The following is a 26349-nucleotide window of genomic DNA, read 5'->3' as shown; positions in this document are numbered from 1 at the left end:
TGGCGGTTCAAACCCATCAGCCACTCCTCGGAAGGAAGGTTGGGCAATCTACTTCCATAGTGATACCACCTCAGAAACCCAAGGAAGGGTTGTTATGAGTTGGATCTGACTCAATGGCAGTGAGTTTGATTTTGTTTGTTGTGTCTTTATGGTAGCAGGATAGCCATTAGTAGCTCCAGACATACATTTAAAAACTGATTAACTCCTAGGATTTCTAGCAAAAGTCCCAGGGTTGAGTCTCATTGTCTTAGCTTGGGTCACATGCTCATCCAGAAACCAAATACAGAGGCTGGGGGTAGAATGAATCATGCACTGGGCAAGGCCAATCACATCCAAACCACATAGACTGATGGTAGATGATGGCTTGTTTTACCAAAGGAAAGCAGGAGTGCTGTGAGCCAAAAACAGGAGAGTAGATGCATGGCAGGAAGCAAAGTTAAATGTCCCATAAAGAGGCCTCATGGCTCATCCAGTTCAAACTCTCTGTTTTGCAAAAAAGAAAATGAGATTCCGAGTCATTACATGGGTTCCAGAACCAATGAATTAAGTCAGTTTGTGTGGAAATGCATAGTACAATTCTGGGCACACAACAGGAGCTCAGTTAAAATGCTACTTTTCTTCCTCTGCAATGCATGTCTGTTAGGACTCTCATTTCTGTACTCTCCTTTCGCACTGCTGATGCCCTCCCTGAGCCCTTTGACCCTAGCCTATTGCAGGAGCTTCTAGTTTTCAGCTGCCGGTGGTCTAGCAAGGAGGAGCATTCGGGCCTCAGAGCTCCCAGCCTAGTGTTGTGTCCCCTACTCATCATACAGCCCTTGGAGATCAAAACCAATTCAGTGTACTCTGTTCAGGATGCAGGAAAGTGCAGGACAGGTTTCCTTGTTTAGGGAGTGGAAGAAAGGGGAAGACCTGCTACGTGTCAGGCACTGTGCTGATTTGTAGATACATCTCACTGCCACCAATGACAGGGTCGATGTGATTGCCTGCATTTTACAGAAGAGAAAGATGTTGAGTAACTTACTCAGATCACACACTCACTGTGTAATTACTCATGTGGAGCGCCCCATTTCTCAATAGTGTTGAGAATATGAGGTCAAGTGCAGAGACGCAGGTGGGTGAAGGGTAAAAGCTGACCTCATGGTTCACTAAATTCATTTGAGAAATAAAGAAGTAAACACAAGGGTGACAAATGAAGGGAAAGCAAGTGGACAAAACTTTAAACAAACAAACAAACAAAAGGCAGGTTTAAGATTCTTTTGGAAAAATGTCACTGATTTTCGAAGGGAAAGACTCCACGCCGGCTACTTTTCTCTCCACTAATCCCCCAGCCTGTAAATAAATTCCGTCTCTCCAACAGTTTAAATCCATCTCTTTTCATTTCTGTCTGTCTAGCTAGAGGGAGAGGCAGCATGGTGTGGTAATTGGGAAGCTGGATTCTGAAGCAACACCATCAGAGTTCAAATCTCATTTTCACCACTGGTTATTCATGTTGTCTTAGGCAAGTCACTTGATCTCTCTCGAATTTGAGTTTTCTCTCCTGTAAAACATGGGCATAACTTCCTGATGCAGTTGTGATCAGCAGAGTCAATGTAAGGGCTCAGATCAGACCCTGGAACCTAGAAAGCCCATGAGAAGACCAGCTAGTGCACCCCTGCTAGGATGCAAGCCCTGCAAAGGCAGAGGTCTCTGCATTTTCTGAATTTTGCTTCTAGTGCCTAGAACAGAACCTAATAGGCACATAATCAATAGTTGTTGTAAGAATGAATGAAGGTAGATACAATGGACACTGAGCAGTCTGTAATGAAGAAAAGGAACCTTGTTTCAGCAAGTTTCTAGAGTTTTTGTTTATTGGATGTTTGAAGCAATAACTGCACTGGTGCAGATAGAAGGGCAGGGAGTGAGGCGGAAGAAGGGGGTGTAGAGCTTTTCTTACACTCTTGTCTATCAGGAGAGCTCTAAGTTGGCTGTACTTGTTATTCCTTATATTTGCAGGTACCACTTGGATCTGAGGGTAGAATGACTTTCTGGGGTCCTTGGGCTTTGATGGTATGGAAATTACCAACTGCCAAAAAGATATTTGCATGGCACCTTGATGCATTTGGAGTTTCCATTTTGTTCCTACACTCTGGGATTGGTTAATAGTGTGTTGTCATCAAAATTGCTAAAGCTATTGCTAAATGTTCTTTCCAGGCTCAGGCTACATGAAGAAAAGGTGATTAAAGATAGACGACATCATCTCAAAACCTACCCAAACTGCTTTGTCGCGAAAGAACTGATTGACTGGCTGATTGAACACAAAGAGGCTTCCGACAGAGAGACGGCAATTAAGCTCATGCAGAAATTAGCAGACCGGGGAATTATTCATCACGGTGAGTGGGGTGGCCACAGCCAAGGTGACTTGAGGGAAAATGAAAAGACTACATACATATTCTATTTCTGGCCTGAATATACCCATTTAAGAAATAGAACATTTTACTTTGTCTCCCTCATACCTCAACCTAATCGAATTCCTTTTTTTTTTTCTTCCAAGAGTTGTGTTTATATTTGTGTACCTCTTCCTACTTGTACCCTCTGTGTATGCACCTCTAAGCAATGTATCGTATTGCTTAACATGTTTTGTAGAGATGCATGTCTTTTCTTTTGCTACTTGATCAACATGCTACTTGTGAGAGCCCTCCATGTTGGTAGTATCTCTAGTTCATTTTCATCCATAATATCCCATGCATGAGCATGCCGTCACACATTTATCCATTCTAATGGATACATTTACCCATTATCCAAATGGATGGACATTTAGGTGGTTTCAAAGTTTTTGCTGTTACTTGGCAATGGTTCGGTGAACATTCCTGAACATGTCTCCTTGAAATCTCAAACCCTGGCCTGGGCCTTTCCATCTGCTCTTGTTCCCTTGAGCTGGAATGCCCTTTCTTTCCATGTTTTCGTAACTGGTACTCATCCTTCAGGTGTCCGTTTATATGCAGACTCTTCCCAGAAGCTCTGATCCCTAAAGCTGGGTTAGATACTCCTCTTTGTGTGTCCACTGCAGACTCTCCTGCCCTCTTATCACCCCATATTGTAAGTGCGTGTTGACATTTCTCTTTATATCCAAAAAACAAAACAAAACAAAAACAAATTCACTGCCATTGAGTTGGATCCTTCTCATAGTGACCCCCCCTTGGGTTTCTGAGGTGGTACCACTACAGAAGTAGATTGCCCAACTTTCCTTCCAAGGAGTGGCTGGTGGGTTTGAACCGCCAGCCTTCTGGATACCAGTCAAATGCCTTGGGCACTACACCACCAGAGCTCCTCTCTTTATATCACTAGACCATAAATAGTGGAATGAATGATAAGTTGACTTTTGTGACCCTGTTAATAGATAATATTGATGATGACAGTTAACTAGTTAACAATACTGAGCCCTAACTCTGTGCCAGGTACTTTACTAAATACTTTATACATATTAACTCATATAGTAGGTATTTATGTGCTTGAAAAGTTAGGTAGTAAAGTGATTCTTCTTAGTTTAACACGTTGTGTCACTCGAGTAATTACATGAGTGATTCTCCCCTCATTTATTGCTGTGTATGTTGTGTTTCAGTGTGTGATGAGCACAAGGAATTCAAGGATGTCAAGCTCTTCTACCGCTTTCGAAAGGATGATGGCACCTTCCCATTGGACAACGAAGTGAAGGCCTTCATGAGAGGGCAGAGGCTATATGAGAAGTATGTCCCCCATGAAATCCCCACTGTGATCTTGACCTGTAGAGAGAAGCAGGGCTATTTCAATCTTCGGTCATGTTGATTTTAGCCTGCCTGTTCCATGTGGACTGATTACATAATTGTTCCTTTTAATATGAGACAACTCTGTCTGTCATTTGCTTTTCTCTTTGCCAGAAATTAAGTTGATTTTCAAAGATTCTTAATAAAGAATCTATTTAAATAGCATTTTCTATATTTAAGCTGATTTAACAAAACTCCAGAAGTAAAAACAAAGATGGAGCTTAATATTTCCCATCAAGTGATGTGGATGCCTTTTGCCTCTTTAAATTCTGTTGTATAAGTTGGAGGTTTGATCTTGTCAATGGCTAGAGAAACAGTGTCAAGTACAGGGGAAGTTCAGGGTCAGGTCGAGGGATGAGTAGTGGGAGAACTTCAGATAGCAGGATGTCTAAGAGGAATAACGTTGCAGCCCTTTTAAAGAGGTGAATACCAGGAGTATTTGATTGGTGGATCTGGAACGCCTGTTTTGTCCGTCTCTGAACTGATCTGCTCTTCTGTGGTCCCTTTCCTTTCCTACTTTCTTGTTTTTTTCCTAGGATACCCATAAGAGAAGAGAGTGCAGGAGCCATTGTACCCCTTCCTTAACTATGACTGCTTTTCAAACTTGAGGGAGCTGAAAAAATACCTGTAATTCACACATAAGAATCTACTCTATGATGGGAGTGGGTGGGAGCAGGAGGTCAGATGGCTAAGAGCCCAGGCTTTGGAGCCACACAGGGTTTGAATTCTAACTCTGGCACTTTACCTTTGTAAACCACTGTTCTCACCTGTGAAATGGGATTACTAAGAGCATCTGCCTTCTAGTGCTGCTGTGGGAATTCAAAGAATAAACTGTGTCAGGTATATAAGTATTTAGCTCTGTATCTGTGGGATGGCTATTCCAGATATGAACACGATACTGATGACCTCCTTCAATTCCGTCCTTCTTGTTTTCTGTGCTCTGTCTGTCCCAGTTCTGTTCTTTTGTGTTTCTGGAGCTGATATTGTCTCACCACTTGGCATCCTAGTATGTGCTGGTTCTCCTGTCCCTTGGTTTCTATACTGAAGTATGGAAAATCCCTCATTCCCTTGACTCAAATGAATTTGATGGAAGGACTCCATAAACATAGCCATTTGCAGACGTGAGTGTGTGTAGGTGTGTTTTGTTGCTGTTTCCTTTAGCTTTCTTTATTCCTTTTGTAAAATTTTGGTGGTTGTTGTTGTTATGTGCTGTCGAGTCGGACCCGACTCATAGCGACCCCTCCTTGGGTTTCCGAGGTGGTATCACTACAGAAGTAGATTGCCCCATCTTCCTTCCGAGGAGTGGCTGGTGAGTTTAAACCGCCAGTCTTCTGGTTAGCATTCAAGTGCCTTAGGCACTATGCTACCAGAGCTTCCCAAATTTTGGTAGGTGTTAGGTATTTAAATTACTATTATGGTCTCTTCAGACTGTAAGATTCTATGTTGTTCAAAAACATATAGACCATTGCCTATGAAGGAAGCCAAGAGATTGTGTAATGAGCCTCTCTCTCAGGCTACATCTTATGTCTTAGAATCTAGATAACCGCACTGTGGAACAAGGATTAGCAATGGTTGACAATGTCAGTGAAAGAACTGTTACTGCTAATGGATGGATATGATGGCAAGATAAAAATAAGAACAATTAAAGGAAGTTGTTTATACCTTCCAGCCCCTCTTCTGTTCTTCCCACTCACATCCTGCATGCCAGTCACATGGAACTGTGTGTCTCTGGACCGTCCCAGACCCCTCTCTGCCATCATCCCATTCATTCATTCATTCAGTAACCCAACACATACTGAGTTCTTACCATGTGCCAGGCATCGTCCTAGGCCCTGGGAACTCACCGTGAACTAAAGACAGACAAAGCCTCTGCTTTCTTAGAGCTTGCATTCTAGTTGAGGAGGCAGACAGTAAGGACAAAGACACATGGTGATGTAATGTAATGTAACACAGGAGGTTACTAGTGCTAGACAGAAAAAGAGTTGCTGAGGGTGGTGAGCTTTTTTAGATAAGGGAGGCCATAGCAGATAGACCCAAAGTGCTATTTGAACAGAGACCTGAATAGAGTAAACCTTGCCAGCGTCTAGGGAGGAATATCCCAGGAAGAGGGAACAGCAAGAGTGAAGGCTCTGAGGCAGGAATGTGTGTCGCATATTTGAGGACAGCAGGGAGGCCAGAGTGTCTGGGGAGCAGGAAGTAAAGGGGAGAGTAGCAGGAGGCGGGTCAGAGCCAGATCATAGAAGGTCATTATGTCTGGGCTGAGACTGAGGATCTCATGTTAATGCAATGGTAGCCACTGGAGAGGAAAATAGGGAAGTGACAATCTGACGTACGTTTTACATATACCCAATGCATCTTCCCTTTGCCTAGAAGGCTCTTCATGCTACTCTTAACACCTTTCCCCAGCTGTCTTAGTTATTGAGTCTGCTATAACAGAAATACCACAAATGGGTGGATTTAAGAAACAGGAATTTATTTTCTCACAGTTCAGGAGGCCAGCTGAAGACTTTCTCTCTCTGTTGGCTCTGGCAGAAGGTCCTTGTCTCTTTGAGCTTCTGCTCCTGGGAGATCTTCATCTGGCTTGGCCTCTCTCTTCCCCTGTCTTTGCTCTGCTGACTTGCTCAATCTCTTCTATATCTCAAAAGAGATTGATTCAAGATACACTCTATACTAACTCTGCCTCATTAGTGTAACAAAAACACCCCATTCCCAAATGTGGGAAAAATCCACAGGTAGAGAGGTTAGGATTTACAACACAAATTTTTTGGAGGTATAATTCAATCTATAGTACTGGTTCACTCTGACTCCCAGCTTCACATTGAATGTGACCTTCTCTGGGAATCCTCCTCTACTCCTTAATATGGAGTTAGATGACACTGTTGTGTGTTTACCCCACCAGTGACTTGTATTAAAATTTCTTCTTTGACTATTTTTTGCATTAAACTCTAAGCAATTTATGGGTAAAAACAAGACAAAAAAGCCAAACCAATTGCCATTGAGTCAACTCTGACTCGTGGCAACCTCATGTGTGTCACATGAGAACTGTGCTCCATAGAGTTGTCAGTGGCTCATCTTTTTTTGAGAGAATCACCAGCCTTTTCTTCTGAAGCAGCTCTGAGTGGACTTGAACCTCCAACCTTTTGATTAGCAGCTGAGCACAGTTAACCATTGGTACCACTCAGGGACAAGTTAAGAGTGGGGCTGCCATATTTTCCTATGGCTTAATGTATCTCTCACAGTTTAATGCATGCCTGGCACATCACAGGTGGTAAATATTTGCTGTAAAGATTAAACTTTTCCATCCCAGAATGAGTTAATCAGTATTGCTGTACTTTTTTTCTATGTGCAGTTGACTTTCCAATCATTAATGGTCAATGGTGTCTCAATTTCCAAGTAAATTTGTTTCTTCAAACTGCTTATGAAATTAGCACTGGGGAAAAGGTATTAAGTCCTTAACCTTGGATGACCTAACTGCCATCTCACAAACCTTGGCCCCAGAGTTAGATTGCTAGGCCATGTGTAGAACAAGCTTTGGGGCCTTTGAAACTGACATTTCAATTTAACCCTTTGGTCATTTATGTCTAGTGTATCTGCTTAATTATTTTTTCGTTAATCTAGCATGTACTAATATTTTGTATGTTTTGTACTTTTTTATGATATGAAGATGTAAAGAATTTTCATAATTCATCTTTTCAAGTATTCACCTTTTCAAATATTTTATTAGTTTTAATGTTGAAGTTTTATTTTTCCTACATCCTTTTACCCAGAACCTTTGTTTTTGTATATTTCTAATATGTAGGGGAAAAAAAAAGGTCATCCAAAATGTATGCTCTTTTGTTGTTTCATTTTAAGATAATAATGACAGATAGTATTAGTTGATTGCTGACTATGTGTCAGTTATCTTGACTAATATATTTTATTCCAACATCATGTTGTTGTTGTTATGTGCCGTCGAGTCGGCTCCAACATCATAACAACCCTTATTTAGATCCTATTATTGGCCCCAATTTAGGATGAGGAAAATGTGGCAGAGAGGTTAAATCTCTTGTCCAAGGTCACCTCAAGTCCTAAGTAACCTTGTGGGGTTTTGAACCCAGGAAGCCAAAGCCCAAACTTGTCACCACTAGGCTTTTAGTAAATTCTTTCCAGTTCCTTTCTGGGAGATGAAATGAGTGAAATCAATCTTTACTTAAAAATGTCATTTACTTTAAAATGTAACATGGAGTGTATAAAGTATCAGGGTATGGAGTTTACTGAAAATAATGCAGGATTTTAATGTAGACATTGGAAAATGAGAGTCAAATGTCTCTCCCTTACGGTGAAGCTACATGATATTCTGCAGATATGACGAAAACAACAAAGCCTTTTGTTTCTGAGTTACGCTTGTCGAAGCTCTCTGCCAGATGATCTTCATCTGCACCTACTGACCAAAGAGATGGGACATAAGTTATCACCCTACTTTTAGAAGGAGTATCTGGGACCCAAAGCAGTTAAGTGATTTATGCCTGGTGGTGACACAGCTTAAGAAGGACGGAGGTGAGGCCTGAGCCCAGGTGCCAGATGTTGAGGCTGCTGTTCTCCCCACAAGCTCCCGCCGAGTCTGGGGGTGGGCCCTATTGCCAGCATTTCCTTTGGTCTTTTCACTTACTTGCGTGTTCCACGTTATTAATAGAAGTTTGTGAAACTTTGTGGTTTCTGGCTGGGCTTTTGCTGAACCAGCTGAGTTTTGGGGTACCTGACCTTCTAACTCCTGTAGGTATTTCTTAATTTGCTGTTTTGTAAGGCTGTCTCCAAACTACGATTTAAATGACTCTGCAGTCTCTCAGTATCTACGTCACTCCAGTTACCTCAACTCAGAGATACTCAAATGAATTAAATAATTTTAATATTGAAGTTTTTTTTTTTTTTTTCTCTCTACACCCTTTTACCCAGAGCTGGCCCTTTAGTTTCTGCAACATAAGGAAAGTTATAGGGGAATGGGTGACACTAGTTAGTTATTCTGCATAGTGAGTGACAGTGGGTGTGGGCTTTGGAGTTACATAGCCCTGGGTTCCAATCCCAGCTTCACAACTTGCTTGCTCTGTAACCTGGAACAGGTGGTGCACTTCTGTGATCTGCAGTCCTAAATGGGCATGAGGCTGGGAAGGAGGAAGTTAATGAGATAACACACCTCTATAGTGCTCAGCCCAGTGCTTGGTAGAGAGTGAGAGCTCAAGGGATGTTAGTATTTCTATGAGTTAGAGTAATAATTAATAAAAAAACTAAGTGGTACCACCCATTTTTGTTTTATCTTACTGTTTTTAGGTGTAGCCTTGTGTACTGGTTAGGAGCTCAGGAGCCAAGCTGCCTGCTGTGAATTCTGACCCTGTCCCTGAAAGCAAATAGCTTCACCTCTTTCTGCCTTTATCTGCCTCTCTAGGAAATGGAGATACTGAGTATACTGGCCTCATAGACTCCTTGTGAGAACTGTAGCAGCTAATGGGTATAAAGTGCACAGAGTGGGGCCTGGCTTAGAGTAAGTGCTAGTGATTGTGTGCTGTCGCTCATCTCCTGCTGCCAGCCTTAGGCAGTGCTGGCAAGAGGATGCATGCTTGTGGATCTATGCCTAGACTTTGCCATTTGAGGAATTCTAAGCACACAGGGCAGTGGGCTTCCACCGGCCAGGTCTGGTTCTGAGGTCTCTGAGTGGTACAAATGGTTTACACTTGTCTATTCACCTACAGGTTGGTGGTTCAAACTTAGCTAGTGGTGTTGTAGAAGAAAGTGCTGGATATCTGCTTCCACAAAGATTACAGCTGAGAAAATGTTATGGATCAGTTCTGTTCTGTAATACATGGGATCACCATGAGTCAGAATGGACTCCATGGCAATGAGCTTGATTTTTCTGGTTTTCAGGTCTAGTTCCTATAGACTTGAGTCTAGCTTTCAGTCTACTAAAACTGCTGCTTTCGTCAGCAGCAAGGAGTTTCTCTTTCTAGCCAGGAATAGGCAATGCTGCTTGGTGTGTTAGACCTGTTTAGGAACTGGTTTAAAGGACCCTTACACCATTAGAGGAGCTCTGTGGTGCAGTGGTTAAAGCATTTGGCTGCTAATCAGAAGGTTGGCGGTTTGATTCCACCAGCCGCTTTGTGGCAGAAAGATGTAGCAGTCTGCTTCTGTAAAGATTAACAGCCTTGGAAACCCAGTGGGGCCATAGTACTGTGTCCTGTAGGGTTGCATGAGTTGGAATCGACTTGATGGCAGTGGTCTTGGCTTTTTTTGTTGCTTTTTGGCAGTAGATCTCTGCTGAGTTTCATAGCTTCCTTGTATTCTCTCTTATATAGCCAGAGGAGAAAAGAAAGGGAGAAACCATATCCACAGGGGCTAAGCCCTGCATGTGTTTTATCTTATCGAGTTTCTCTACCATGTGCCTCTGGGAACTTTGTCCTGTTCCCTCCCTGTGCCTGGCACAATAAATGTGTGTTGAATGAACAAAGGAATCCACACGCTGTGATTGTTCTAAGCTGTTGTGCTTGTTCCCCGAAAGAGCTGGGGAGAGCTTGCTTTCAGTGGCAAGCAACAGTTGCCAGACATTTACCTTGTGTTGCCTCTTTAGGGTTTACAAAGCATTTATATATGAATTTGTTGGATGCTCAGCAGAAGTCTCTGAGATATGCTTAGCAGGCAAGATGCCATTTTGGAGATGGGGACATGAGCTCCAGAGAGGTTTAGTGACTAACAAAGACCCAAAGACATGAAGCTGGAGAGGGGAAAAAAAAAGTTCCCAAGCTTTTGACTCCTTCTTCTAGTTCCAGGATACAAGTGCTTTTCAAAACTGAACTGTTGTGTTCTGCAAACTGACTGCCATTTGATGTTCAAAATACATTTTCACTATTCTATGAACTGTAATACAATTACTTTCTAATATATTATGTACAACATTTTTGAGCTTTGGAGAATTTGAGTCTGTTTATGCTTGTGCTGCCAAATTACTTAGTGGTTTCATAGCATCTTGGAATAAAATGTTTCCTACCTTCTTGATATAATTGAAGATGTCTTCAGATTGCAATGTAGGTGGTTTAAAAATCATTACCTTTTGCAACTGCTTATCCTTATAACTCAGAATGATTTCAGTACTGTATAACTAATGTCAAAACTGTAAGGAATCTAAGATTTTACTCTACTTGCGAGCCAACAAGTTTGCCTGGCACTGCTTCATGGGTGCTGGCGGAAGACATGAGGGCCTTGGGTCAGATTCATAGGACAGGTTGTTACTCACAGCAGCAGTGGTGGCCAGGGTGTCATTTTCTTAAGTTAGTTCCCTGAGCCCTGATTCCCACAATGTGACCTGAGGAGGGTCGGGGAACATCAGGTGTACATGGTGCTACAAGGGAGGGACCCCAAGATGGGGACTGTGAATCTCTCCTGATGGTTTGCAAACAAACCTGTCTCTGTCCTGGAGGGACACATGATGTTACTGGACAGTCAACAAATCTGCCTTTTTGTTCCACAGGCAGACACTACCTTTATCTTCCAAGGCTGTTGACTTTACAAACATTCCTGAAAAGTTAGTCTTCAGCAAAAGCTGTTCCTTGGCTTGTAAGATTTGAAGGAAGTGGGAGGCCTGGGGAGAATTGTCTCTCAACAGCTCAGACGAAATGCACACACTAATTGGATTTGGGGGCTGATCATTGGAATAGAAAGAATTAGCCATCATTCTTCTTATTTCTTTACTGTGTGTGTAAGTCAAAACTACCTTACAGGCTTCACTGTCTTTTGTAAGTAAATGTTATGTTATCAAAATGGAGTTAAAAAATAAAGTTCACTGTAAGATTTTATTCCTGAAAAGAGCTTTATTGTTCAAAAAGTTTTAGAATGATGCTATTTTTAAAGGCCATCATCTCTTCCCACGGAGTATTTCACAAAAATTTTGGAACTAAACTGTCAGTGGTTTCATTGTTTGTGTGTAGCTCTATGTAGAGTCATGGGAAATTTTTGACTTAGAACTGCATCCTTGTTGAATATTCCCAGTCATCTCCTTTGATTTTCTTTAAAAAAAATGTCTTCATAGACAGTCATGCAAAGTTGTATGCCTCATCTAACAGGTTGTATAGAAGTTTGATAATTTGCTGATCAAAAAGATTACATAAAACAAACCATTGTTTTCTAAGGACGGTTTTTCATATCAACACAAATTTATACTGTGATAATTTCCAGATAATTTCTTTATCTGCCTTATAATTTATAGGTGTAGTTTAAAGTATGTACGATTACCCTATGAGGCAGTTCTACTCTGTTACATGGGGTTGTTTTGAGTCGAAAATCAACTTGATGGCACCTAACAACAACCAGAAGAAAGTGTGCTTGCACGCGAAAGGAGCTGTCCTTAGTTCCCCTAACTAAGCCTTGGCAGCAGCGGCCGTGGCCTGTTAGGGCAGGGCCATTTCAGGAGCCAGACTCATGGCTAAGCTTGAGCCAGGTAACTGAGCTCAGCCCATTTCTTGGAAGTACAATTACAGTGTTTTCCCATCTGGGTTGCCTCGGGGCTGGGGGGTGAAGGTGTTAACACACCTCTGGGAACACAGAGTTATCAGGAAACATAAAGATGGGGGAAGCAGGCAGCCTTGCCAGTGCACACGCCAGCAAGAGAAAGATGAAAGCAACCTGATTTCTAAACTCTTAGGGCCAGATGTGGAAGAGACAGCAGGCAGAGTAAATCTAAAGATGTTGGTGGTAATGAGGAAGAGCACAAACACAGGATGTCTAGCCTTTATTGATGCTTGTGGAATGCCAAGCACTTCACATGCGTCATTTTATTAAATCCTCATTCCAAATTGATGAGGTAAATACATTCTCTCTTTGACAAATAAGGACATTGAGGCTAGAGAGGTGAGCTAACTTGCCTAAGTCCACACAGCTAGAAAGTATGGGAAGCCTCTTCAAACCCTGGTTTCTAGCTCCGCAGTCTATTCACTGTTTTCCGTCTACAGCTTTTACTTCACAAAGTTTCTGCAGCTTCAATCCAAGGCAGTGGCAAGTAACCAATACCACTAAATAATGGCAAACAATGTGTGTTTAATTGAGTTTTAAATAGGCCGAGAAAAAGTGTCCATCTCCTGGCTCAGGCCAGCTCCTTGGATCTGGTTCCAGATCTTGGTAATGCCTCCCTGCCCCTCTATAATATGTGGGTGTTAGGTGCCGTCGGGCCAGTTCTGACTCCCAGCGGCCCCGTGTACAACAGAACGAAGCACTGCCCGGTCCTGCGCCATCCTCACAGTCGTGGCTGTGCTCGGGCACATCGTTGCAGCCACTGCGAGCTTTGCTAACATGCATCACAGGCAGTGGAAGAGCCGTGCTTGTCAGAAGTCGTCAGCTATTGATTGTCACCTATAGATTTCTGGCTCTGGTTTATTATTTAGAAGTGACTTGAATCAAAGGTAAATAAATGCTGCTTGAAAAGCAAACTGGACTCATTCAGGCAGGAGACGGACTTGTAGTGGGTAATTCTGCCAAAATTCTCTAATCCTCTGTCATTGCGGGGCCACAAACCAACTTTATGTAACATTCATTTTGTCAATCGATCCTTGTTATTTTCAGCGTGCAGAATGGAAAAACCATTTAGGATTTCTGGACTTGCAGAGACGTGGTCCGAGTTCTCTCCTGCCACGTGTTAGTAAGACCCTCAGCTGCACTGAACCTTCTCTTGTTTCATCTGTAAATTGGGAAGAAAATGCATGCTTCACAGTTTGCTGTGAGGACTAACTGAAGACCTTCTCAGTGGTCTCATCTCATGCAGGGCATGCTGTGTCTGCAGTGTGTCAGGAAAAATGCATATAGTTAGAAAGAGCCTTGTGTTTCCCTAGTTGTGTACAAACACAGCTTTATACACCAGAGTCCCTTTCCGCAATGCGAGACGCTCAGCCTCTGTACTGGGCAGTGCCGTTTTGCCCTTTCAGATCCACGCTCCCTCTCCCTTCTTCCAACTTTCTGTGTGCTCCCGCCCACCACCTGCCTGTCACTTTCTTGGATGTGGTGGCTTGCATGTTGCTATGATGTTGGAAGGTATCCCTGGTTCTGATATCATCAGGGTCACCCATGGTGGTGACTGAGGCTTTGACAGGGTTTCTGGATTAAAACAGGTGGGGAAGAAAGCCCTGGGAATGTACCTCTGAAAATCAGCCCATGAAAGCCGTCTGCATCGCACAGAATGTCTCCAGGAGAGGGCGGGAAGAGCAGCGCCCGGGCAGAAGGCACTCACAGTACACAGTGGCCATAACAATGGACTTGAGCATGCCCGTGATCATGAAGATGGCTTCGTGCTTTGCTACAAAGAGCCAACTGAGTGGCAACTGACCACAGCAACGGTGTGCCCTGTCAGCTGCCCTCAATGGTCTGAATCAATAGACTTCATTGACTTCTGGCTTTGGTTTGGTTTGGCTCATCAGAGGCACCAGGAGGAGACACACTCCAGGGAAGACAGTGAGGTCGGGGCATTTATTCCCCTCCTCCATCCCCACTACTGCAGGCCACAGTACCTGTCAGGCAACTCTTTCCAACCAGCTTTCCCTTTGGGCTCTGGAAATGACTCTCTCTTTTTAGCCCTCAGGCCTAAGGATATTAAAAGCCATCCCTGTGTGCTAGACCTGGGAGACTCACCAAACTTTTTTTGTTTCACTTAACCCTGCTCATGCCCATGCCCTGTATCATAAACTACCTTCTCTTAGTCCATTTATGGGGAGCTCTGGTAGCATAGTGCCTAAGGCACTTGACTGCTCACCAGAAGGCTGGCGGTTCAAACCCACCAGCCACTCCTCGGAAGAAAGGTTGGGCAATCTACTTCCATAGTGATACTGCCTCGGCAAAAGAAGGAGGGGTCGCTATGAGTCAGGTCCGACTCGACGGCATACAACAACAACAACAACAAAAACAACAGTCCATTTTCATGTCCTGCTATTTCCTGGTGGGACACACTGGTTGAGCCTGTGAGAGACACCAGAAAACTGAAACGGGTTCTTGTCTCCCATCATCTTGAGTGGACAGGCACGTGGAATTTCACACTCTATAAATGGAGAATTTACCTGCTTGTTCTTTTTTTTTTTTTTCTGAGTTTGTGTCACATCTGCTGTGATGGTGGAAACTGGCACATGGTATTCACAGTAGCCACTGATACAGGAATATGGGGTATGACTGGATTGTAATGCATTTTTCTTCCTTTCTGCTCCTGTAGCACCCTCAGTTCAGGTACACCAGTCATCTCTCCACGGTAACTGTGCTTGGCATTTCAGGCTCTCCAACCTGAATATAAGCTCTTTGAGGTCATAGACCTTCAGGTCTTACTTGACTTTTTAGTATCCATGTCTAGTACATAGCAGGTACCCAGTAAATGTTTGTTGAAGAGCTGAATTGATAAATTAATAAAATACATGGAAGTGCTTATTTAGGAAAGAAGTCAGTGGGCAGCCCTTCTCTTTTCCTAACCTGTGGAGTATTCAAATTTGAGTAGAACAAACAATAGACATTTGCTAGCCTAAGCTTCCTGGCAGAAGTTTTGATCATAAACATTCAGAAGATAATAGTCATACCCATCATTTACTGAGGACTTACTGTGTGATTAGCCACAATGCTATATATTTTCCAGGGCTTCGAACCAGTTCAAGATGGTTCAGTTCAGTAATCGCTGTCATAACAAAGGTCATGTGTGTGTTGCATAACAACCAAATATGTTCCTCGTGGTATTTTGACTTGAGTACAAAACAACTGTGACTTGCTCAAGATGGTGACCATGCTGCTTTGAATGTATGTTACTTTCTACAGTCCTTACAATAATGTTGCTCTCCAAAAGCCCTGCCAGAATCCTTCCTCCTGAAAGTTTCAGGAGCCTGGTGCAAGAGATTGGATTATTGACAGGACTCTGGAGAGCGGCACACATTCAGAGTGGTGCAGTCTGCCACCATGTTTGAGCGGCACAGCTGTTTGTTTCCTGTTGTTGTTATTTGCTGTTATGTCAGATCCGACTCATAGCGACCCCTTTTTGGGTTTCCGAGGCGGTATCACTATGGAAGTAGATTGCCCTCCTTCCAAGGAGAGGCTGGTGGGTTTGAACTGCCAGCCTTCTGGTTAGCAGTCAAGTCCCTTCAAAATATCGTGGGCAACAGATTTGCAACACATATATAACCTTTGTTTATCTAGGCAATTACTGAACTGTTTTGAACCTGTTTGAAGCCCTGGCATTTTTCCTACATTATTCCATTTAATCCTCCCACACCTCTAAGAGGGAGATATTTTCAACATCGTTTCACAGGTAAGGAAAGTGAGTTTGAGGTGGGCTAAGTAACATCAAAAAGTATTCATAGAGTGTTCTGGTTACCTGGTGCCACTCTGACAGAAATATACCACAGATAGAATGGCCTTAACAAATAGTTTATACTCTCACAGTTTGGAGGCTTTAAGTCTAAGTTCAAAGTGCCAGGCTCCAGGGGCTGGGTGAAAGCCCCTTAACCTTGGGGTCCAGCTCTGCCTCCTGCTCCTGGCCCACTGGAGCTAGAGGCATTTCTTCACTCAGACAGCTGCTGGCTGCTGAGGGGGACAAACCCAAGGTTGACAAGTAAAAACACATGGTCTCAGTGTTACCAAATCATATGGCAGGCCATTAATTCAAGTCCACTGAAAGTCCCAAGGTCAACAGAGCATAGCAGGCTGCTGAACAATGACATGACTATACGCAGGGTCCAAGTGTGCCATAAGCTAGAGACCATTCCCCAAGGCTTCTGCTTATATAGAGGAAGAAGACCACAAGCCCTAAGGCAGCTACTCAGCTGGTCACAGTAGATTCCACCATGGAGTTGATTACCAGTCTCATCATGGGGAATACTACATCCAGCTGCCCAGCCACTCAATCAGGCCCAGCCACGTTGGCACTCAAACTGAACTACCACATAGAGCATCCTCCTTACTTTCCCACCCTTGGCATTAAAGACCCACTAACTTTCTAGCAGTGGACCTATGGAAATGGAATACCGTGTCCAGCGTGCTTTGAATCCAATGCCTGACTCCCATCTAGTGTTAATTTATTCCATCTGGAGGAGGTTTAGAACCCACTATCTTAGGGCTTTTTAAGTGCCAGGATTGTAGAGTGACTGGGTCAAGGGGAGTGGGGCAGCGTAAGGCTGTGCCAGACACTCTGCATGGGGTTAGGGGAGTGGGGACTGGGACACAGAACTGAAGAGGGGGCGCTCCTGAGAGAAGAGTCACTCATTCAGAGCAGAGGAAAAGTAAGTGCAAGAAATTCCAAAAGTGGAAGCAGCTGCTGCAAGTTTTTAGAGGATGAGGATAATTCATCCATCATTAAGGGCTTTGTGTGACGCTTCCTTTGGTTGGTGGCTTTGTCCTTAAATGCAAGGATGATTCCAAGAGGTGCAGTGACTGTGTTGTTTTTCTTGCTTTGTTTGCTAAATGAAAACATTCCCGTCTCAGTAAGGTCCCTTCACATTGAGCTGTGAGAGAAAGCAAAGGCGTGATTCTACCAAATGGAAAAAGTGCCAACTTGACAGAAAGTATTTATTAATTTCAGAGCTCCTAAAACCAGAGTCTTGTGTACCAAAACAAAGAATAGGCAGATCACATTTTTAACTTGAGTGAAGTATAGTATACATGGAGTACCAGTGTTGTAAATATACAGCTCAGTATATTTTCAGCAACTAAACGCACCTGTGGGGGCACCAGCCAGCCAAATAATACTTTAGAAAATGTGTCCTCTGTCTTCTGTCAGAGGAGCGCTTGTGGCGAGTGGTTAAAGCATTCGGTTGCTAACTAAAATGTCAGCAGTTCAAACCCACCAGCCTCTCCACAGGAGAAACATGAGGCAATCTGCTTCTGTAAAGATTTACAGCACTGGAAACCCTATGAGGAAGTTCTCCTCTAAACTAAAGGGCCGCTAGAAATTGGAACTGACTCAATGACAGGGGGTTTGGTTGGGTTTTTGGAGCTGTGGTGGCATAGTGCCCAAGGCATTTGACTGCTAAATAGAAGGTTGGTGATTTAAACCCACCAGCTGCTCCATGGAAGGAAGATGGGGAAATCTAATTCTGTAAAGATTTATAGTCTTGGAAACCCAATGGGGGTCACTATAAGTCAGAATTGACTCAATGGCAATGACATTGGTTTTTAATGAGTTTTACCATGGTTTAATATCCTAAATAAAATGAACTTTTGCATCAGTGTTAGTATTCTCTCCAAAAACTCACTGCCATCAAGTCAGATATGATGCATAGTGACCCCTCCTTGGGTTTCTGAGGTGGTATCACTATGGAAGTACATTGCCCAATCTTGCTTCCGAGGAGTGGCTGGTGGGTTTGAACTGCCAGCCTTCTGGTTAGCAGTCAAATGCCTTAGGCATTACACCACCAGAGTTCCTAAATATACAAATTTAGGTAATTAAATTTGAAACTTTTTCTGTTTCACTTTTCACCTGAATGCTACTACCCCCGAGATGCTTGAGATTGATCACTCTGACCGGTTAGAACTACTATTCAACCAGAACCAGGGTCAACTCTCAGGGGTGTGTGTGTGTGTGTGTGTACTCATGTGTATCATGTGTTCATTGCCACTTTGTGCCAGGCAATAGGCTAGGCGCTTTATACATATCAGCTCAAATTATTACTACAGCCCCTAGATAAGTACCTTACATAGGAGATGAAACTCATGATCATAGAGTCCAGCCATTGCTTGGAAATAGCAGTTCAAAGATTCAAACCCATGGCAGCTTCACATTGCCACTACCTCTTTAGAGTCATCCATGCCACTAGGCAGGAGCAGAGAGAAGGTCATCAACTGCACCAGCCCCGATTTTGTTTGCGTGGCATTGGAGTGTTACTCTGTACTCATTGTGTTTCCATCCTGCACTGTGACAGACAGATTGAGAAGGAACTGTGAGGTCTTTGCCTCCATCCATTCTGCTTTTGCAGACTCCCTCCTCCCTTCCCTCTGTTCCATGCCAAGGGATGGCTGAGAGTCTATACCATCTGCCTAAACACCAGTGGCTCCAGCTTGCTGAGTGTCTACCACCACCCACCCCACCACCACCCCTTCCCTAGACTGAGGTTAGCAATTGGCCTTTTGCTGGTTTCCAGTGAACAGGAGAAATCAAAGTAAATGCTTCAAAGAACTTTGTTTACTCTGCTTCCTTGTGGACTTCCAGACTAAGACTTTTGCCTTATCCTTTGTTTGGCCAGTTACTAATGCAGAGCAAGGTATCCAGTAAGTGCTTGATTTAAAAAAGAAAAAAAATGCCATTGAGTCGATTCCAACTCATAAAAACCCTAGAGGACAAAGTAGAACTATCCCATGAGGTTTCCAACTCTGTAATCATAACGGAAGCAGACAGCCACATCTTTCTCTGGTGAAGCAGCTGGTGGGTTCCAACCACTGACCTTGGGGTTAGCAGCCAAGTGCTTAACCACTGTCCCACCAGGATCCCTCAGGTGCTTGATGCAGTTGTTGAACTGAAAGTCAGAGATCCATAATAAAACAGGAGGAGTCGGTTGACCATCATCACAGAAAAGGGTCACTGTGCTCTCATGATTATTATTCTGATTGACAGTTCTGAGCTCAAGACTTTTCTACAGTTCTCTGTCACATACAGGGTGATTTCTGAATAATTAGCAATATGGGGGTAAGAAGCATGGCCTCCTCTCTGTATCTCCTGGGGCACAGAAGATGCTCAATAAATATTTACTGAATGGATGAGTGAATAAATAGAATGACCCAAGTAGTGAGTGTAAACCTCTTGTCCAATAACAGAAGGAGTTTTATGATTATACAATGTAAAAACCTGCTTGAAAAGAGATAGCTGGGACTTTTTTCCTTCCCTTTTCACACTACTTCCACTACCACAAATATATGCCAGGCCAAAGTGTCCCACCATCACGTGACCTGGTTCCCTGGAGAAAGGTGGTCCCCCTCCCCCTTTTAAACCTCTCTATTTTACCCTTTTAAAATATGTTCATTTTATTTTCTCTATTTGATTCATCTTCATTTTTCTTCACTACTTCATCTTACCTTTCCTAGTCCAATGAAATTCATGAGAGCCAGAACTCTGTGGGTCTGCCTTGTTTTAACAGGTCTAGCAAGTTTTTCACCTTTGACAGAGTGCAGTCTTACCATTTTTCTGTCACTTTCTTATTAGTGGAAAATATTTACATTTTCCTTCTTTGACAGGTTTCCACCTTACACAGGTCCAGTTGTTGCAGTTTTACTGTAATAACCATTCCGTTAAAAGGAGCTTTTACAATATGTTTTAGAACCCAGATTCTCTTGACAGTTGTTTGAAAAGACTCATAGTGGTTTGAACTGTTTTGAATTGAGGGTAAGAATGTGTGGCTTCTCTCTTACTTGTGTTATTTTTCAGTTATGAAACCATGGTTCAATGTAGCCTTTTAGGACAGTGTTGGCCTCAGATTCTACACAAGGCTTCTGTCTAAAACTGATTCAGGCTCTGAAAATGATGGATGAATACAACAGCACTGAAAGCCATAGGGAATGTGACAATGACAACTTAGGTTCCAGAATATCAATCTCTTCAGAGCATGAAAACCAGCACTGAAAAAAAAAATTCTCCTTTCTTTTCTTGCTAATGTAAAACAGCAAGTATAAAGGAAGGGATTTTATCCATCAAAGGCAGATAACCTCCATTCCTGTTTCCTGTGATGGGCTTTCTTCAGTCAATCAGTTGGCAAATATTTGTTGTATACCTAATGTATACGCTCTCATTGGGCTCGGTTTTCTAAGAAATAAAAGCATTTAAAACAAGTTACCTATCTTTCAAGAGCTTCCAGTTTAACTGGAGGGATAAAATGTAACACATTAAAAATTGAAAGGATAAATGTTAAACCATGGTACTGACAACAACCTCAAAAAAAAAAAAAAAAAAAAAAAAGGAAGAGGTCTGTGTGGATAGCTCCTTAGTTGGTATGCTTTTCATAGAGGGATTAGGACTTAATCTAGCCCTTTGAAGCAGAGCCTCATGATTTACAATTTATAACAAGGATTACTTTTCCTCTAGTGTCCAATAACAAGTTAATTGTTTCATTCTGAGAAGTACATTTAACATTTATGTTTCTACCCGCATTCTGTCCATGATGATACTTGTATTCTCTAAGATGATAGAAGCTTTCTCTACAGTTCTCCTTCTTCCTGAGCTCTCACCAGAGTTGCCTTTAATGTCCACAATTCTACCAATTGTTTCTTCAAGGCAATGAAGACTTTTTCTATCAAGTACCTCAAAGTTCTTCCAGCCTCAGCACATTACCCAGATGGGGTACTTCTCAAAGCAACTTCCCCACTTTTAGATATTTATTTGTTTTAGCAGCCCCCCACTTACTGGTACCAAAATCTATGTTAGTTTCCTAGGGCTGCTGTAACAAAATACCACAAACCGTGTAGCTTAAAAGAACAGAAATTTATTCTTTCACAGTTCTGGAAGTAGAAATCCAGAAACAAGGTGGCTCTTTCTGAAGGCTGTAGTTTTCTTCTTTGACATTCTAGTGGTTCCAGGTGTTAGCTGACCTGTAGATGTTATGTGCCATTAAGTTGTCTCCGACTCATTACAACCTTATGTACAACAGAACAGAACTCTACCTGGTCCTGTGCCAGCCCCATGATCCCTACTATACCTGAGCCCATACCTGAGTCCATCGCTGCAGCCACTGTGCCAATCCATCTTGTTGAGTACCTTCCCCTTCTCTGTGGACCCTCCACTTTACCAAGCATGACATCTTTCTCTAGAGAATGGTCCCTTCTGACAACATGACCAAAGTAGGTGAGACGAGGTCTGGCCATTCTTGCTTCTGAGGAGCATTCTGGCTGCACTTCTTCAGGACAGACCTGTTAGTTCTTTTACAGTCGATGCATCACTCCAGTCTCTGCCTGCATCTATCCATGGCTTCCTTCCCTCTGCATCTGTGCTTCTGTCTGTGTCCCTTCTCTTTTTATAAGGACATTGTCATATGGGGTTGGGGCATGGCTTTATTATGACTTCATGTTGACTAATTACAGCTGCGAAGACTATTTCCAAATATTGTCACATTCACAGGTATTCAGGATCAAGACTTCAGTATATCATTTTGGGAGACATGATTTGACCCATAACACCCATATCTCCTCTAATGCTTTTGTGCAATTGTGCTATAAATAAACTGAGCTGTAAGTATTGAAATTGCCACTCTAGTGACCAATTAAATTAAAGAGGTTTGAAAAATGACTAAAATCATTGGTAGAACAGAGACTGGTACAACCTCTGAGACTATGGCCCCAGGTTATCCTTCAGGCCTAGAAATGGACTCATTTCTAACTCACTTCTCAGCCCAACAGTAGAAAGACCTACAAGCAGAATACCTACCATAGGGAGATGCACCCACCTTCCCTAGGGAGATGCACCACTTAGAACAGTCAACCATGGGACACCAGAAGGGCAGCATTCACATAGAAGGAAACTGGACAGACAGGAAGGCATGGATAAGAGCCCTGGAAAGGGGTGGTCACAGGGAGGAGAGGGCAAGGAAAACTTTTTATGGTTGGGGATTGTAATTGGGGCCGTGAAACCAAATGTGCATGAACTGTTGAGAGTAAAATGAATCTGCTTTGTAAATTTGCACCCAAATCATCATCATCATCTTCATCATAAAAAGATCCAATAAAGTGCTCTTGTAGCTAGTTTCCAAAGATAGGTCCATGTATTCCCATCTCTTTCCGATTTAGTACAGCCCTAAACTTGCCACAAGACTGGTCCCCAGGAGCCTGGGTGAATTTCAGCCTTATCTTGCCCCAAGAGTTGGTTTTCCTTTGTACAGTGAACAGCCTGTATTACTGTACAAGGAGGCCCTATTTTGAAGAACAGCTTGGATTTCTCCAGGGAAGGAAAGAGGGAAATATGAGGAAAGAGCTGGGATGAGGGATGAAAGTTGAGAATGATTATGTTCTATTCAGTGTATAATATGGAGAAAAAGAAAGGAAGGTGTAGGGAATAGTTGGCAAACAGTGTAAAATGCTGTTTTTCTCCCTTTCCAGCATGAAATATTTTATTCGTATATATGAACTGAACAGTGTAGCATAGTGCCTAAGGCACTTGATTGCTAACCAGAAGGCTGAAGGTTCAAACCCACCAGCCACTCCATGGAAGGAAGGTTGGGCAATCCACTTCCGTAGTGATACTACCTCGGAAACTCAAGGAGGGGCACTATGAGTCGGATATGACTCAATGGCACCTAACAACAACAACAAAACCTAATTATTATGAAAATTATGTCAATTTATCTGTGTAGCACCTGGTATATAAATAACAGCATGTTGTTGTTGTTGTTACATGCTATCGAGTTGGGCATAGTACTTAAAAATACCAATGCTTGTGTAAGCATTTCTCTCCTTACTGTATTTTCACATATAATGTGCCCACTTAAATATCATATACCCACTTGCCTGCTAACCAGACGGCTGGCGGTTCAAACCCACCAGCCACTCCTCGGAAGGAAGATTGGGCACTCCTACTTCCGTAGTGATACTGCCTCGGAAACCCAAGGAGGGGTCGCTATGAGTCGGGGCTGACTCAACGGCACATAACAACAACAACAACAACATGTATAATGCACAGAGCATGCATAGGAAACTAACGCACAAGGAGGTTATGAATATAAAAATATGGTAATACTTTCTTGTTGACCACACAAATCATTTAAAACTCTATATTGGACGCATGCATCTAAATATATCATTTATATATTGGAAGCTAGTTTATTATATATTTGATATTAATACAAGCATTTTTTCAGGAACCAGTCATCTGGTTAAAGGTTAAAGTGAACCTTTCTTTAACTTCTTTGTTAATCATGTTTTTCCCCAGCTCCAGAAAAGGTACATTATCTTTGTGGAGAACTTGAGTAGCAGAGAACTCTATTAAAGAAAAGAGCAAGCATAAACTACCGTTAGCAGTAATGCAGGGAGTAATACTTCTTATATTCTGGTGAATAAATTTTTAGTTTTTAAAGCCAAATACTGGTTATCATGTATATAGAGTTTTATGTCTTGCTTTTTAAAATAATTAATCATTATACTAACACTTGATTTGCTTTTTAAAGTGACCTCTGTAAATTCTGAAACATCTTTTGGCTATCTTTGGCCTCATGGCCACCGCTTCCCCTCCCCCATGCAGTTCATTTTGACTCCCTCCCTAGCCTGTGCCCCTGTACACCATTCACTCATGTTCCCACATTATATGGGGCCTCAGAGCTTTTGAATTTTTTTTCAATGTACAAGGAGATCGCTATCAGCCTGTTTCTATTCCTGTACTGGCCCCTAAATGTGGCAGTTCCTTCCATTGTAATGCTGCCTTTTTCCCCTGAGTTAACAGCGAATCTGGGAAATCTGACTCAGATACATGTTCAGGAAAGGTGGAAAGCAGCTCCCATGCACCGCTGCAATCCCATGCATCCTTGCAGGAGGTCGCATCCATTAGCTGTTAACAACTGAAAAGGTGTGTGAATTTCCATCGTGACTAGAGACCAGCATGTGACAGAGTGACTAAAACTGAATTTGTTGTGCAAAATGTAAGATGTTTTGGAGAACTATATACACTTCTGATTACTAATTCAAATGGAATGATTGTTCTTGTCTATACAAGTGCAGGGAGCTCTGGTGGCCTAGTGCCTAAGGCATTTGACTGCTAACTAGAAGGCTGGCGGTTCAAACCCACCACCCACTTCTCAGAAGGAAGGTTGGGCAGTCTACTTCCATAGCGATACTGCCTTGAAAACCCAAGGAGGGATCACTGTGAGTTGAATCTGACTTGATGGCAGTGGGTTTGTTTTGTTTTTGTTCATTCATTTTGTCACAAGGAAAGGGGTTGGCTTTTTCCTAGTATTGACTTCATCTATGAAGCCTTTATAATAATAATAATAATGGCTAAAATCTAGTCAGTGTTTACAGTGTACCAGGCACTGTGATTGAAGGTTTCATGAGTTATGCCACTTAAGCTGCACACCAGCTCCCTGTGTGGGCATCATTATTATCCCCATTTTATAGATGGAGAAGCAGAGTCACAGAGCTAACAGATGGGCAGAGTTAGAACTTGAAGCCAAGTTTGCCTGCCTTTAGATCTCATACTTTTAAAACCACTCTATGCTTGAAATAAAGGAAACATTTAATAAATAAGCAAGAGAGAGCACAAAGCTGTGAATGAGCTATAAATGTTCAAATTGCCCTTCTAGTGACTGATGAAAATAAAGTGGTGTGGTAGCTAGACTTCAACAATGGCTCCAAATATTTCTACCCCTTCCTGTATGTGCACGCTGCTTTTCCCATGAAGAGGTGACACTTATGTTCCCTGACTTTGAATCTAGCCTGAGTCCATGACTGATTGATATAATGCAGGCCAAGTAATCTTCTTAGACTGCTGAGCCAAGGCATTAAGAAAGCCTGGTGTACTTGACTGATTTTTGATAAGGGTGCCAAGATAATTCAGTGAGAAAAGAAATGGTGCATTTCGACATATCGTCCTGGGATAGATGGATATCTGCATGCAAAAGAATGAAGTTGGACTCTGACCTTACACTACATGTAAAACAAACTCAAAATGGATCGTAGACCATAGGAGTATAATGCCACGAGATTGAAGGACCAGGCCAGACATTCAGCTCTGACCAACACTGGACTGCAAGTGCATGAGTGACCCCACACAAGAGCGGTAAAAGAACTGCCCAACTGAGCCCCAGGCAACCCACAGGACCATATAATTAAATGATGGTGGTTTTAAGTTGCCAAGTTTTGAGGTTGTGGGTTGTATAGCAAAAGACACTTAGAACGAGCATAAGTCCAATTCTTGCTTTATAACACTGTAACTACATATTTTCTAAAAACAGATCCCATGAAAACATTTTTCTTAAAGAGAAGAACCAGGATAGGGACATGACTTGATTATTAGAGAAAATGAAATAAGGAAGAGCAGGTTAAATGTTTTTAATGGCAAACTGAACCAACCAAGGCAGCCCTGCAAGCTTTCTAAAGCACACACTGGCAGAAGCAGCCAAACACACACTTGTCAAGGGGCAACCAGCTACTTAACTGGAGCTCCAGAGGGCTGGCAAATCATGGTTCTGGCTATAAGAAGTGACACAAATTAACCCCATCTGCTTGTTACTAAAGTCTGAAAGAAAAACAGCTGAGCTGAAGGGACAGAGTGGTTACAAAGGGGTAAATGCCAGGGGCCTGTGTCTGGATCATAAATGGAGAAGATCAAGAGGTCAGGCTCTCCCTTGATGCAGCTCATCTTTCTGCAGGGTCATCTGCGGGTTACTCTTTCTATTTTTTATGTGATTTGGGTGAATATTTACAGAGCAAATTCACTTCCCATACAGCAGTTCACATATACTTTGTCTCATGTCATTGTCCACAGTTGACCACAATGCAACAGCTCGCCTCCCACTTCCTCCCCATAGTTACCTCTTCCTAGTGTCCATCCCTCCATACACTCCTGCCCCCTGAGCTGTCTCCCTGTGCATAAGCAGCCCTTCTTTCTCCCATGATTGTTCTCTCCAAGGAGTGTATC

General features: G+C 42.6%; 1 protein-coding gene across 1 annotated transcript in view; it reads left to right on the top strand.

Moving 5' to 3' along the window:
* The window catches only part of DEPTOR (DEP domain containing MTOR interacting protein), a 170884-nt gene that overhangs the window by 46656 nt on the left and 97879 nt on the right, over positions 1-26349 (top strand). Inside the window, exons 2-3 of the mRNA XM_007946865.1 lie at positions 2191-2369; positions 3599-3722. Of these exons, the coding sequence (XP_007945056.1) occupies positions 2191-2369; positions 3599-3722 (303 nt within the window). The remainder of the gene's footprint in view (positions 1-2190; positions 2370-3598; positions 3723-26349) is intronic.

This window comes from Orycteropus afer, unplaced genomic scaffold (genome assembly GCF_000298275.1).
Source record: "Orycteropus afer afer isolate SDZICR_OR568_19922 unplaced genomic scaffold, OryAfe1.0 scaffold00173, whole genome shotgun sequence".
NCBI lineage: Eukaryota > Metazoa > Chordata > Mammalia > Tubulidentata > Orycteropodidae > Orycteropus > Orycteropus afer.
The sequence above is the reverse complement of the archived record's forward strand: the minus strand, read 5'-3'. Positions and strand labels throughout refer to the sequence as shown.